Source organism: Choristoneura fumiferana, chromosome 13, assembly GCF_025370935.1.
Source record: "Choristoneura fumiferana chromosome 13, NRCan_CFum_1, whole genome shotgun sequence".
Lineage (NCBI taxonomy): Eukaryota > Metazoa > Arthropoda > Insecta > Lepidoptera > Tortricidae > Choristoneura > Choristoneura fumiferana.
In genome coordinates, this window is record NC_133484.1 from 10714541 (window position 1) to 10729388 (window position 14848).

Sequence of the window (14848 nt, forward strand, 5' to 3'; positions counted from 1 at the left end):
CAATTATTCCAATTTTTTTACATATTTTTACCTTCTATTCTACAATACCTGTTTCACTGAGATGACAGTACAATCAATTTGCCGCTAGGAGAGACAATCGCCATAGAATTACACCTGGATTTTGTTGATTTCGGCTATTGATTAGTCAAAACAAGTTCTCACAAGACCACGCCACTAATTAGTAATACCACTTAATATTGTTCTCTTGTCCATAGGAGAGACTTCACCAGCGACAGCGAGGGGTTCCAAGATCCCTCGGCCGGTATCGTCTCCAGTCCGGCCACAAGCGCCCGCGTTACCGTCTCCCGCCAAGAACACGCACCGGTTAGTCACCTTTTTCTCCTTTTTAAATAGACCTGGTACGAGTGCAGGTACGAGTGCAGCGTCGGTTTATGGTTAGTCAAGTGTAAAGATAAATGTAGGTGTAAAGATATCTTTAAATTCTACTATTCACTAGGATTTACCTACATAACAGCAGGAATACGAACTTAATTATACTGAAATTTTTTTTTGCGAAGATCGTTAATTTTCAGGTTAGCTTTTAAAATTAAGCATGCTTTCAGAGTAATGATTGATCCGCAATTTTCTACAAGTCCCCAATAAACCCCGTCGACGACCTTCGCCCTCATTATAAGTAGTAAGGAACCCAAGGCCATCTTACGAACAAGATATCGAATTCGCCAGTACCCTTAGGGGCTGTTTCACCATCCATTGATTAGTGTTAACTGGCGGTTAGGTGTGATGCCGTCTCTATTTGTTTTGTTCGAATAGACGGAGACGGCATCACATTTCACCGTTAGTTAACACTTATCAATGGATGGTGAAAGCCCCTTATTGTAAGTTTTCGGTTACAAAATACGTGTCAATCGCGTTCGCGTTAAAATCTTAATTTGTATGGAAACACGAACAGCGCCTCTAGCGGAACGTTTGCGATGTTCGTGTTTCTATACAAATTGAGATTTTAACGCGAACGCGATCGAGACGTATTTTGTGACCGAAAAACTTACACTAAAGGTACAGATCCCTCACAGCGGTTAGTCACCTACCTCGGCTATTAGTAGACGCTGGCTCCTAATCTTAGCATGAGTAATGATCTCATGAATAACTCTTCGATACTATATTCTGTGCATTATGCAATTCAGATATATGCAAGCTATATCAAGGGGATAAAATTGTTCATTGACATTGAAATTGGATATAACTACAATTTTGCGCTTCAAAATCAGGTCAAGCAGACTTACGACCCACTACAACCATACCATGCTACTCCACTACCATACGTGCAAGATAGCTACACTGTGTGATATACTTAATGTTTTTAAGCAGACTCGAGACTTCATAAAAGTCGAGTTACGTCTGCATGAACACATACAATTGTGTAGACAAACTAGCAAGTGTAGTCGCTAGTAGTAAGGTAAAAGATTGTTGTTCATTGATGTAGGTAGACAATCGCAAAGTAACGTCTGGATCAATAAATTACTTATCTAAAACAAAAATTATCATCACCTTTGACTGTTGAAAAGCAACCTGAAAAATATTGCCACAAAGATTAAGTACGACCGTTCTATTGTAAGAGCTCAAAACGTGTCATTATTATCCCAGGGGAATCCCAGTCCCGGTGCGTAAAGGCTCGTCACCAACAGCGAGTAACCCCCGCGCCGCGCCCGTCACCCGCCCCGCTGCCGGGAAACGTCCACCGCAGGCTGCCAACAGGTACCAATATCTACCATCTTATTGTCTGACACACTTGGGATCACAATTGTTCACCACTGCTTTCTGTCACACGGTACGGGTTGGAAAGAGATGGTAAAATGCGATCGCGAGCGCCCGCGCGTTAGTCAATAGGTACAGCCAATGATCTTTAGTTCAGCCATAATCTATCTTTTAGTAATTGTGATTAATTTGTTAGTTAGTTAGTGGTATTCAAGGGCATGAATACCACTAGTCTCATAAATTAAAAAAATATAGCAAAGTTTTTTAAGCCTAACTTTATTTTTTTGTCTGAGTTATAGGTACTAGTTCTGCTAAATATATTTATTATAACCGGCTTTAGTTCCTGTTTATTTATTGGTTCATATTTAGCACTTCACTAAGCGGATACGTTTCAGCACTTTATTAAGAAGGCATTTTATTTACACAGTTTAAATTATAATTATTTTCACGCTCTATTAGTTTTTTCTGTAATATTGGTGGTGGTTTTTCTTATTTGTTATATATGCGCTTTTTACGATGCACATCTTCAGAACTTTCCCCGAGGCAGTCCAGAGAGTCATCGCGAGCAAGCCCAAGGAAAAGGAACAAGTTGTTATTTGCAAGCCAGTGGCTAGGAAACCTGTTCAGTATGTACAACAAAGAGTAATACTAACAAAACTAATATTTCAACGCCAAATTATGACTAACTGAAATATAATAGCATGAGAAAATGTATCTATGAAGTAAACTCTTATTTTTGAAAATACTTATATTGCAGTTTTAATGACAGCAAAATCGAAAAAATGCTAAGTATAGATCTTTTAGAGTATTAACACTGCTTCTGGTGCATAATATACGTTTTGCATTCACTTTATACTTGCTTACGCTTATAATTTTGATTTCATAAAACTTTAATAACATTCTATTAGGTATCACTTCACGATAGCCTTTAGCTCTAGCGACTGTCGATCCAGATAAAATAAGGGTAAACAAACAAAACAAGCAAGGTTACCGTATATTGTGCACATTTCGTTCAAACGAATAAATGGCTCTTTGGATTTCATGTCACGTCGACATAATCCTTCCATGCTTTCCATGCCTAAGGTTTTATTCTATTTCGACTGACAGTCACTTCAGGAAGTTTGTCATATTAAAATTTACTTCGCGTTAGCCCTACTGTTTACAACTCAATAGAATTTTAGGGAAAAGTTTTCTTTGCCGTGACCCGAAAATGTGTATTTATTGGCTGTAGTTTAACTCAGGTTGTCGATACTTTAAGGCATACAGACTCGACTAAAATCAGTATATCGCTGTTTAGACTCATTGTAAGTGCCATGAAACCTTTCATTTAGATATTATTTAATCATTTTTAGATATGGTTCTAATTCACAGAGAAGTTACCGTAAAACTTAATGATATCTTATTACACTTAGGGGCTGTTTCACCATCCATTGATTAGCGTTAACCGACGGTTAAATGTGGTGCCGTCTCCGTCTATTCGAACAAAACAAATAGAGACGGCATCACACCTAACCGCCAGTTAACACTAATCAATGGATGGTGAAACAACCCCTTAGTCATGCCAAACATGATCGTAGGCAGCACATTTTCTAACACCATTAACGGACGTTACGGGGCTATGGGTTTGAACTTTGCAAAAAACTAGAACCAAAGTTTTCAGGATGGTGTGCGGTTGTACTTACTGTTTGGGCCGTAATTTTCAAATTAAAACAGCAAATTCATTGTTAAATATTAGAAGTGCTGCTGCACATTAGGTCGCCGGTGGTAGCAGCTACAACCGCCTGAGAGTTGTGGGCACAATTATCAATGCAGGCATTAACACAGGTTAACGCTAACGCCCAGACTTGTTGCATACAGGGAGGGCCATTAAGTGTTTGACTAGCTGCTGGTGCAATAGTTGTTAGTCAGCGAAGATACCCCTTAATCGCCTCTGCTATAAGCGTACAATTAAAAAAAGTAGTCGATTAACAAGTGGGAACTCCTTACACCTCACTTCCTGGTGGCTCTTGATTAAGTTTTAGGTAGAGTTCAAAAAATTAGACCATGTTGACTATTTAACCAAAACGACAGATTAGAAATGAAACTTACCCATACACTGAAAACGGAATGTTTCACACTACTTATTTCTTAACTAATTACCGAACTTTTTGCACTCCATCCTTTAATACAGAGTAACATTACCCATCCGTGTTAGTCAAGCATGTGGAGAGTCCTCGTGATTCGGTGCTGTGTGGAGTTCTCCGTCATTCGGTGCTGTGTGGAGAGCTCTGTATGATTCGGTATTGTATGGAGTGGAGAGCCATGTGTGACACAGGTTGTATAGAGTCCTGTGTGATTCAGTACTGTGCGCAGGGCATCCCGCGTGGACGGGCAGAGCGGCGTGGCGGCGCCGCGGCCGTCGTCGCTGCCGTACGGGCGCGCGCCGCCGCCGCCCGCGCCGCGCCGCGCCGCCTCCTCCTCCGCCTCGCGACATCGGGCCAACCCGCAGAAACACAAGTAACTACTACCTTTTTTACGTCTACAAAGTTCACCTTCCCTTAGTGCCTATGCGTATTTTTAGGCGTAGACGATGCGCGTTACGCGCGTTTACGGGGTCGAAGTTTTTTAAAAACCTAGGACAAAAATGAATGAATCTTATTTGAAACGGTTTGAAACGCGCGTTAACTGCGCATAATGTGTGCCTAAAAATACGCCGTGTGTGGCTCTTATGCATGTTACTTGGTGTTTGGAGGAACAGAGGGTTATATGGAGAGTCTCCGGCGATGATCATTCCCATGGATAAATGAAGTCTTGAACTTGATGCTCACCAGCCACCCCGGGATCGGGCTACTCTTAACGGCACCGTAGAATAAGTACATCAATAGTATCTATTAATGATACAAAACTTTCGTTTGTAATCTTACGAGTATCTTTACTACAGGGATGATTGCAAGTAGGTTAGGTATGTTTCAGAGCTTTTACACATCTTCCTTCAATTTTAGGTACGCTGTACTTGTCGATTTTAATGTTTGGATCCCTACACATGTAACCTATTGTTTTCATAATGTAAATGTTTTTTAGAACTGTCTAAACCTTCAGCTAATAATCAACTACTCTAACCCAGGTACGTAAGGACACTATGGCACCGGCTGCCATCAGACTCGGGGCACCTCGCGTTCAACGAAGGCGAGCGACTACGACTGATCTTAGAAGTTGACGACCAGCATTTGCTCTGCTGTCGCGGCGACCACAAAGGCTTGGTTCCCCGAGACGCGGTTCTGCCCGACGACTTCTGATACCGGCCCTAGCACGACTGGCAGCCGCAATGGCGCCCGCTGAGGCTTTAAATCACTTTACAGACCCTAAGTGCTCTTACACAGACAGTTTTTACCATACGACTACCTATAACCTTGACAAGTTCGTATGTACTACTCGGTAGAACCCTGTGGTAGAGAGCCTCTGCTGCCCTTATCAAGGTTTATTTGATAAGTGCGGCAAATACTGATTCCAACAGAGTTGTACAGAGTTTCACGCACAACTTGACAAGCTATAGGTATCTGTGGTCTGTTGTTGTCTATGTAGGATCACCTTAAACTCAATCATCCAAAATGTATGCGCTAAAGGAGACAATATCTCGAGCAAATAATTTCTCATTTAGGATGGTCGTGGTGTCAATTGTGGATTTAATCCTCAGCGTTCACGCTGTTAGCTGCCAGTTATAAACTGTTGCCAACGTTACAAACGGATCGTGTAGATTTGAGTGCAATAAGATAAAGTGAAACTCTCTGATTGATAAGAAACTTGTGTTGAACTGTGAACAGTTGAAACTCATCGTAATAGACTCTGTAAATACCTTTTCTCTTCTGTTTCGTGTAAAATACCTTTCAGCAATATTCATAATTTTTACTCATCATGTAACAAACCTTCGACATCACTAAACTATTATTCTCACATTATTTAGTAAATTCTAGTCTTACGTTTTAAGGCACGACATGGTCTTGAACTGTAAATAAACTATTTAAGGAACACATATTGGGAAAAGATTTACCGCATATATGGAAATGCCACGTACCTGTTCTTAGGTGGTTGATGCATTTATCTTACTCTATTGCAATTTGCAGTAAATATTTTCTTCAATGCCACGTGATATAGATGATTATGTACTATAGGAATAAATCTCATACTTAATGCTAAGGAAACGTTTGTACGCTAAATTGTTCCAAATTGTAGCTGAGAGAAAGACGCCCAGTATCTAAAATTACGAAATGTAGGTAAATAATGTAATCGTGAAATTGATGTCTAAAGTTACCCATTATTATTATGTATATATCATTTAGTGATATTCAATCGTAAAGTGTATACTACGTGTGTTAGGACCTCATAGCGAAATTTATCAAATGTGGACCGTTGTTGTGATTCTCATACAAACACTATTAACTCGTTAAGTCAGCTTTGTATGCCACTGAATTATAATGCATTTAGAGAACCATTGTCGCTCTCTTTAACCTTGATGCATAGTACGAGTAGGCATGGGTGAGTTGGAGTGGTAAGAGCAATGCAATTATTTCCAGAACACGCCAGTCTGTCCACGGACTTAACTTGCCGCCACCACTAACAGCATGAGCCTCTCCACGCACCTTCCTTTTAGTCTTCGGGAATACCGGCTAGTCTAAGGAAGTCACGGCGTACAGGTGTCGGGAGCTTAATCTCTAAAGTCACTAACTGCATGGCCTTGCCCCATTGTCCCTCCCACAACCTCCCTTCACAGCAAATACCAAGTGACACACGCGGTTTGCTTCCAACCCACCCAGTCACAATCCGAAACTATAAGCAATCAGCTAAAACTGCCAGTAACATAAATTAGGCTATGGTTTCACTCTAGTATTTCGCTTCACTTGTCACCGATATTGTGATATATACCTAACCATATCACAGCTTAAGGCGTAGCGGAAAGAGATATTTTTGGTACTTATTTGTATTGCTCAAGTCTGGAGGAGTATGGTTAAGAACGGTACGATTTGTATTCGAGATACTCTCTAATGTAACTTTATACTCGTTGATTAGATATTCGAATGTCTGTTTAAATGTAATGTAAATAATATTATAGTGGAAATTTTTAATCAAAATTTGTAACAAATCTTTTGATGCACGATACAGTTCCTCTCGTAGTCAGTCGTGCTGTCGAGTCACCACATCGGTTAATTTTAATGTTCGTAGCAACAAGACGATGCGGCGGCGTCTTTCTCAAGGCAAGGTCGATACTCGATGCTCTTGCCAATTAATTGCGTTGAAATATAGAGGCTCGTCGACAAATCTCACTAAACTAGGGTGGACGTAGGGTAACACAAATTAGAACTGTACGATACAATTAATATTTATACAATAATTAGATTAAAGAGACCGGTTGAAAGTTATAGTTGAATTAGACGTCATCTACATTAAGAATCATGTTTGTTTGAGATTACAGTGTTAGCATTAATTCGCGCTTTGTGACTGAATGATGTGATGTGGCCTTTGTATGTATTAAAGTTAATAGTATTAGTGTGGTGTGTGCGCTTGTTGCATCAGTCGGAGTACCATTATTGTATCGTCTACTTATTACGATTGTCATTGCTGTATGCTTCCACGACGTGTAAATTATAATTAGATATTTAATCGAAACTCCAAAATAACCGTTTAAGTATTAGACAAACAGACATGCCTTAAAATATGAAATAATTTGTACCCGGTCGCCGAGTAGCTTTGCAATAGCTTGCCCCGAGCCTGCCGGGAGTTTATAGCGTAAATTTAAAGCCCTTTTGTATGTATTACGAGTGATGTTGAACTTTTTTTTATATAGTGACTATTCCTGCGCGTTCATTTATTAACCGTTAGTAGAGGCGGTGAACCAGTTGTCCTCAGCGGTACAAACTGTTAAGTTATTCTTTATTCTACGGTAATTGATTAAGGTTTTATTTATAGTTGCGAATTATCGGGATCAATAAGTTGAGCTTGTGTTGATAATTTTATTTTCTTAAGAAAAAAATAAACAAAAATAAAAAGAGGCTTTCGTTAACTTACGAAACGTCTACACGAACGACTGAGAAATCAATTCCGAATATATTATTTTTATGTTTAACTCGAAATCTAATGCTGTAATTATCTATTTCAATATAAGACATTTTTATTCAAAACATTTTTTTTATTTATGTTAGTGCCATACAATTAATGTATTAACAATGGATAATTGATAATTATTATTGTAACCATATAAACCAAATAAACTTATCTAAAATATCTTGTGTTGTATTTGTCCTAGCCTTGCTAATATTATAAATAACCGTTCACCCTTAAACCGCTCTACCGATTTTGATGAAACTTGTCATGAAGGTTTCCCGCATGGTAGCGAAAACGATTTTTTTGCAGACGGAGTCGCGGGCAAAAGGTTCTGTATAAAAATAACAAGCGACATTATTTCAATTACACATCGTGTTGAAGTTCAAGTTCAAGGCATCTAAACCTTCAATCTGCACAGGCATCTATAGCAGAGTATTTAAGGTCAAAGAACTGTTATTGATCGTGGGGTTAGATTAAATAACACCTAAATCTAACCCAAAATGCTCGCATTTTGCTAATAAATATGCAAGCGAAATACCTACTGTAAGATTTTTTGGGAGAGTTCAAATAATATAAGCCTGTAGGTCTACGGGATCGTGAATGTTCCATCTTGGCTTTAATTTACATCGAGCTACACGTTAAATGATAGTAAGTTTTTTTTAACGCCCGACTCAAAAAGAGGGGTGTTATAAGTTTTTAATATGGCTGTCCATCAGATGACAATCTGCCAGTAAGTATATAAAAAAATCTAGAGGCCGAAATACCTATGACAGGTTATGTCCAATGAACGATGATCGTTAGAAGATAGGACTTTGCCGGAGGCTCTTGCGTATACCATAGGTACCTATTTATTTAGCAAGAGCAGGCAATGCAATGTAATAAAGATTTACTATGTACACAAATGCACAAACAGCAACAGTTCAATTGGAATGATAACGTCAATGATATTTGACTATAAAAAAACTTTTCTGACTATTTTGTAGTCTGTATCGAACAAATCGATAACTTCAACTTCCGAGCCGGTCTTGTAACGTAATCGCAATAGATGTATAAAACTACATGCGTACTTTAAGTGCGTCACTCGGGTCTTCAAATGAAAAATGGTCTTAATGTGGTGAATCACTTTATTGCTCAATTCATAGATTGTTTCACAGTTAAAACCTAAGTCAGTTGTATTCGTTACAACACATAAAACTATATCTACCTACTACGTGAAGCTGTAACAACACATTAAATTTTGCCGTGTTTGACAACACAATACATTCGTTAACTTTTATAAATAATAATTGTTATTAGCCAAAAGTTCAACAACGATAAAGACTTTTTGGACATAATTTAAATAATATTGTTTGTGATTTTGTGACAGACAATATAAATCTACTTACTTACTGATATTCATGATTAATGTTCCCATTCATAATGTATATTAAAAAAAACATGTACGCTATGTAATTCAAGCATTCCTCTAATTAGGAGATAGTTTATATCATAAATTAAAACTCTACTTTAACATGGCTCGTGAATCAATATGATTGACATTTACTAAAACCTAACAGTTAATAAACTTCTAAATATGTGCCTACAAAATAAGTCTGAAACATTATTACAGTACATTTCCAAAAATCTGTTTCTGGATAAGTACAACATTTTATTCAGAAACACATTTTCGATCTCTTACTTTATTATTCACCTATTTCTTTGTAAATAAAACATCGCTACTTTTTTTAAAGAACAGTGACTTTAGAATATATTTTGCGTATTTCTGTCTTTGCTTCATTCTAAATTTCATTTTTAAATTTTGAAAAAGAGACGGATATGAAGCTTAAATCTAAAACATCAAGTCTACTGTAGGTCTACTGTGCTGATGCTCTTCATTTGAATTCATAAAGTAAGTGAACTATCATTATAACTTGACGAATTCCTTATTTAGATACCGACTTGGTAGCATTTTTATTTTTGGTTTATTATTCCATGAGTCATTAGAACAATGTCCAATAGGTACAGATAAGTACTTACCTACATACTTATTTTTCATTTTAAATACAAGTGCATGCGTTATTAAGTTTTTTATTCATTGGCTTAGGACCGCAAAAACTATTGTGATGTTTTTTCATTAACGGCATCACCGCAATTTTCTTATTGTGTAAAATTAATAAAAACCTACGAGTACTTAGCGAAGTCCGTGTTTAGGTCTCAAAACCTTCTTATATTATACATGCGAAAGTAACTGTCTGTCTGTCTGTTAGCTCGTCACACTTAGCCGCTGAACTGGTTGAGATGAAATTTGGCATGGAGATAGTTGGAGATTCTAGGAAGGATATAAATAGGATAGTTTTTATCCCGGAAAATTGCACAGTTTCCACGAGATAGTTATATCTCTTCGGGGTTTTTAACACCATTGGGACTGCCGGTGCAGTGCCATCCTGTAAGAAACATTTAAATACACCTATATTGAACTTGCATAACTGATCGTACATGGATGCAAAGTGACGAAGTCTAAAATTAAGCTAGGTACTTTTAACATTGACTGACAAAATATGTCAACACGACTCTTTGTCTTTACTCAATTATACTTAAAGCGAGTATGTATTTTTGAGCTCTCTTTTCGTTGTGGGTAAGTTAAATTGTTTGACTGAGAATGACTTCGCTTTTAATAGATAGTGAACGCTGGACGCTGAGTGAGGGTGGTAGGCCGAGCGCACGACGAGCGAAGCGGCGCGCGCGCTGTCGCCGGCCGCGCCATAGACGCCCGACGGCTCCTCTCAATGTTTCTTTCATTGTTCCTTTCCACGCGATCATCGTAGAAGTCTTCGGTGTATTTGCGTGGAGAGAGGGCGCGGGGGGTGCGAGGCGTGCGGGGGGTACGCGGCGCGCGCGCTGATCTGCAGCGGGTGAGTGGTCGCGGCTCCTCCGACCACTCGTGCACCGACATGTAGTAGTGATCCTGGTGGAGAGAAGGATTTCAATCGAAAATGGCAGTGTAAGTCTTAAACTTTTGCAATTTCCCTTCATTCCTAATACTCGTATCCCACTTATTTTATAGGTAAATGCGAAAGTTTGTAAGTCTGTTTGTTTGTTACCTCTTCACGACTAAGCCGCTGAACCGATTTAGATGAAATTCGGTATACAGATAGTTTGAGTTCCAGGAAATTGCATAGGTAGTTCTCACGGGATAGCGACAAACAAATTCTACGTGGACGGAGTCGCCGGCACCAGTAAATAAATAAATAAATATCACGAGACACTTATTGACACCAATTGATCTAGTCCTAAAGTACGCTTGTGTTTTGGGTGTAACAGATAAACATCCGAGACTCGAGACCAAACATTGATATTACTTTCATACAAGTATCTGCTCTGACCGGGGATCGAACCCGTGACCTCAAGCTTCGTAGTCAGGTTCTATAACCACTGGGAAATCCGGACGTCAATGTGTCGACGTAAACAACATTTGTTACGCGATTAAGTCCCGTGAATGGATGGAAGTAGCTGTGCAGTATGAGTTGGTCAAGTTAGGAAAAATAAGTAAATAAGTACCACGGGTAAATACTTATGACAACTACACTATAAAGGTTTACTGACGTCAACAATGATTGGCCGCTTAATTGTCTATTATACGGGTTAAGTTTGAGGAGCGAGAAAACCTAGTAGGGTGACGCAAGTGAACCCAACCACAACACTCGGAAACTTTTAACTGACCAGCAATCCTTAATGCAAAGTAACAGTTTTTCCATGGAAAATGCTGAAAAAAACTAAAAACTGGTCTCTTGTTACGTATAATAGAAACAAGCATTAAATCTGGCTCAGTAGTACCTATACTCGTAAAAGTCATCGCGTCTAAATATTTCGTGTCCATTGCGTGTGAAAGGCTGGCGGTGAGGTTTGATTAAAACTCTCCTCGGAGGGTTGCTCATTGATAATTCATCGGCCACGTTAACATTCAGGTAATGGAAGCCACCAGAACAGTAGTCCTGGGATTTACCGGAGCAATAGAACTGGCAAATATCAAGCCATCAACAAATATTTGACTTTAACGATCCCGTGGATATTTGCGTAAGTGTACCTACCTATTCGCTCCGAAATATTAACGGTTAAACTTATAGGATTGAATAATGAATACCTATTCATTTAGTACCTACCAAAGGTCAACTAAACCGATTTTAAGGAAATCGAATGCTCAAGTAACACCTAATAAAGTGTCTTTGAAGTTTCTTGACCGTAGAACATCAACAATTTCACGGCAATGTGAAGTCCATTCGTTACGCAAAAAATAAACGTTGGCACATTGTTATGCTCTTAAAGCAGTTAAAATATTAAGTAAAAACTAAACTTACCATGACTCCGTGACGTCAACCGTCTATACGTGCGTGTGCAAGTGTTTGCAAAACTACACTCAAAATTACAGCAAATGGCTTGTTCTACAATGCCGTCAGGTGATCTGTGAATAACCACTAATAAACACAATTTGCAACTTGTATTTACATATACCTTTAACATCGTTGACGATTGAAATAAAACATGTCTGAGGTGTTAAGTTGTATTAATTACTTATAATACTCATTACATCGTATATCTTCCGCGTTCACAAATTCTAGTTCCTTAAACTTTTTTTTGAGTAATCCCTATTTTTTTGTTCTAATATTCAACCAAAATTTACTTTATTTGATCAAAAACCTTGTAAACATTTAGGTATAAAAATCGTGAGATACATTCTAATAGCAAATTATAAAGCGGGATTTAGATTCTCTTAAAAAACTCCATAGCTAAATGCAGCATAATTTTTCATTATTTCAATACTTTGAAATTAACACTTAGCAAAACGATTCAAGTTTCAATCGTGGATAAATCTTATGTGCATAAAATAATATTATAAAAAACTGAATAACTACTCAAATGCAACAAAAACTACACGATTAACAAAAAGTAACAATGCAAAATTGCGATGCAACTGTTTCATTAACAATTTAGATACACTCACTATCTAACTCTAATCACATTATATGATCATAATTATATATCGTTATTATAAAACATTTATACGCTAATTACAACTCTGGTCAGTCAATCTCGAGCCCACCCCTATTCTGTTCACAGCAATGTTATGAAAAAGCTAGTTGCATAGCGGAACAACAAAACGTGACAATGGTATATCTATGAAGCAGCATAAAGCGCAACATAGTCAAAGCTTAGTTAAGTATATTATAACTATTGTTGATTATAGTCTTCATTTTTCACAGACTCTACAGTGATAAAGTATATTTCTTGACTTGCTGTGTCTCACGGTAGGTCTCAACCCCATACAACGCTCCAAATAATACAATCTACAAAGACCTAGTTCACTTTCAAAAACAAACCAAATGTAAATGAAAATTACAAGTAAAACGTGAAAGCAAAAGTGTAGCCTGCAAATGACACGTTTAGTACAAATATAATACACTAATATCACTTATAAATACCATTATCTTAAAAATACCAATAGCAGTTGCGGTAGATACCTAACAAAACATGTAACTACGTGCAGCTAATATGGTATTACAATGAAACCAGTGTTTGTGTTTGGTGCAATACACGACTTAAATATTGGTTATGTATTAAAAAAAATATTTGTCACATTTGTTCAGGGTTTACCAAAATAAATAACTATGCAATTGGATGTCGTCTATTGGCACACATGATAATAATAAGGTATTATAAAATATGCGACCTAAACTATATATTTTAACGAATTTCCTAAACATCGTTCTAATAATGTGTAACATGAAGGAACATCTAAGTATAAAATAGAAATAAGTAAAACACCTTTAGATCAAAGGCAGTCAACATATTGTCAAAGGGGATATGCTAAAATCATTGACATTGATTTGGATTCCCGTACGTTCAATAATTAACATATTGTCAATGTTCTCTCTAATGGCAAAATATTATGATAAGTAAACAGTTTAACAAAGATAAAAATGTACAAAAGTTTTGGACTCTTGATTATAAAAGTTAGTGTAAATTATGGAGAATCGAATATCTCTCAGAGGGAACTTCTTAACACTGCTGCTGATTCAAATTCTCATCCGACTTCGGAGTCTGCGTGGCATGCGGCTCGGGGCTCTGTGGCAAAGTTAAACAACTTTATTTACATTGTTTTTCTCATTTAACTAGATGATTTTTAATTATTGATAAAAACAAAATAAAATACAAAATCGTTAGAAAAACATAAAAACAATATAGTAGGTACAGTACTTGAAAACCAAACAAACAACAAAAAAATATTAGTCAATTTAACAACACCCCGTCACCTGCAAAATCTCTTTACCCCTTAATAAAATGTGTAAACATATTCTGGCTGAAACAAAACAAACAAAAATGCAAATGAGAAACCAACTCCATGAGGAAGCCAACACCAAGCACAAAATGAAAGTAAAAAACAAAATGGTAAATCAAGTGAAAGTAAAATGACAAAAGTAAGGCCCAACACGGAAGAGAGTAGGTGCCTCACCTCCTGTGCCGAATGGCTGTAGCTGCCGGGCAGCGGCGACTGCCCACTCATCTGCTTCGCGTATTCCTTATCATCGAAAATTTTGATGTCGCCACCTCCTGGTTTATGTTTTACGTTGTCCATAGATCCCACTTTACTTTGTGCTTTGAATTCCAATTTTTGATTGTCAATCTGTTCGGAAAAGCGATGGTGCAAATATGTTATAAATATTAATAAATAGATACGCACCTCAACTAATATATAGTGTACAATCATAATAACATCATAATAAATAAAGTGAGTGCGATTGCAAGTTGTGAACATATGTATGAATAACTATAAAATATTGTTGTTTTGTGCAATTTTCCAAAACCAAACCCATTGCGAAATTTGTAACAGAATAACATTATCAGAACTGCATTGCATGCAACTAGACCATATTCATGTGAATCGATATCGAGGTATGCCGTATCACGTATCGACGTCAGAATTTCATACGTTTATCTATGATCCATGAAATTAAAGGTTGCAAAGTTTGCATTTTCACGAAACTATCATAACATGTCATATCTCGTGCGCTGTGCTAGAACTCCT

The 14848-nt window shown here is 37.5% G+C and overlaps 1 protein-coding gene and 1 long non-coding RNA gene across 2 annotated transcripts in view; one reads left to right on the forward strand and one right to left on the reverse strand.

Annotated features, from left to right (window-relative positions):
• Positions 1-7968, forward strand: part of LOC141434037 (uncharacterized) — a 102984-nt gene extending 95016 nt beyond the window's left edge. The window contains 5 exon segments of the mRNA XM_074096267.1: positions 216-324; positions 1603-1713; positions 2244-2339; positions 4066-4209; positions 4817-7968. Of these exon segments, the coding sequence (XP_073952368.1) occupies positions 216-324; positions 1603-1713; positions 2244-2339; positions 4066-4209; positions 4817-4988 (632 nt within the window). The 3' untranslated portion in view covers positions 4989-7968.
• A 4343-nt stretch (positions 7969-12311) lies between these two features.
• On the reverse strand, positions 12312-14842 carry LOC141434042 (uncharacterized). The gene is made up of 2 exons (XR_012452000.1): positions 14276-14842; positions 12312-13887 (listed from the first exon to the last, which is right to left on the reverse strand). It is a non-coding gene; the product is annotated as an uncharacterized lncRNA (long non-coding RNA).
• Positions 14843-14848: the final 6 nt, after the last annotated feature.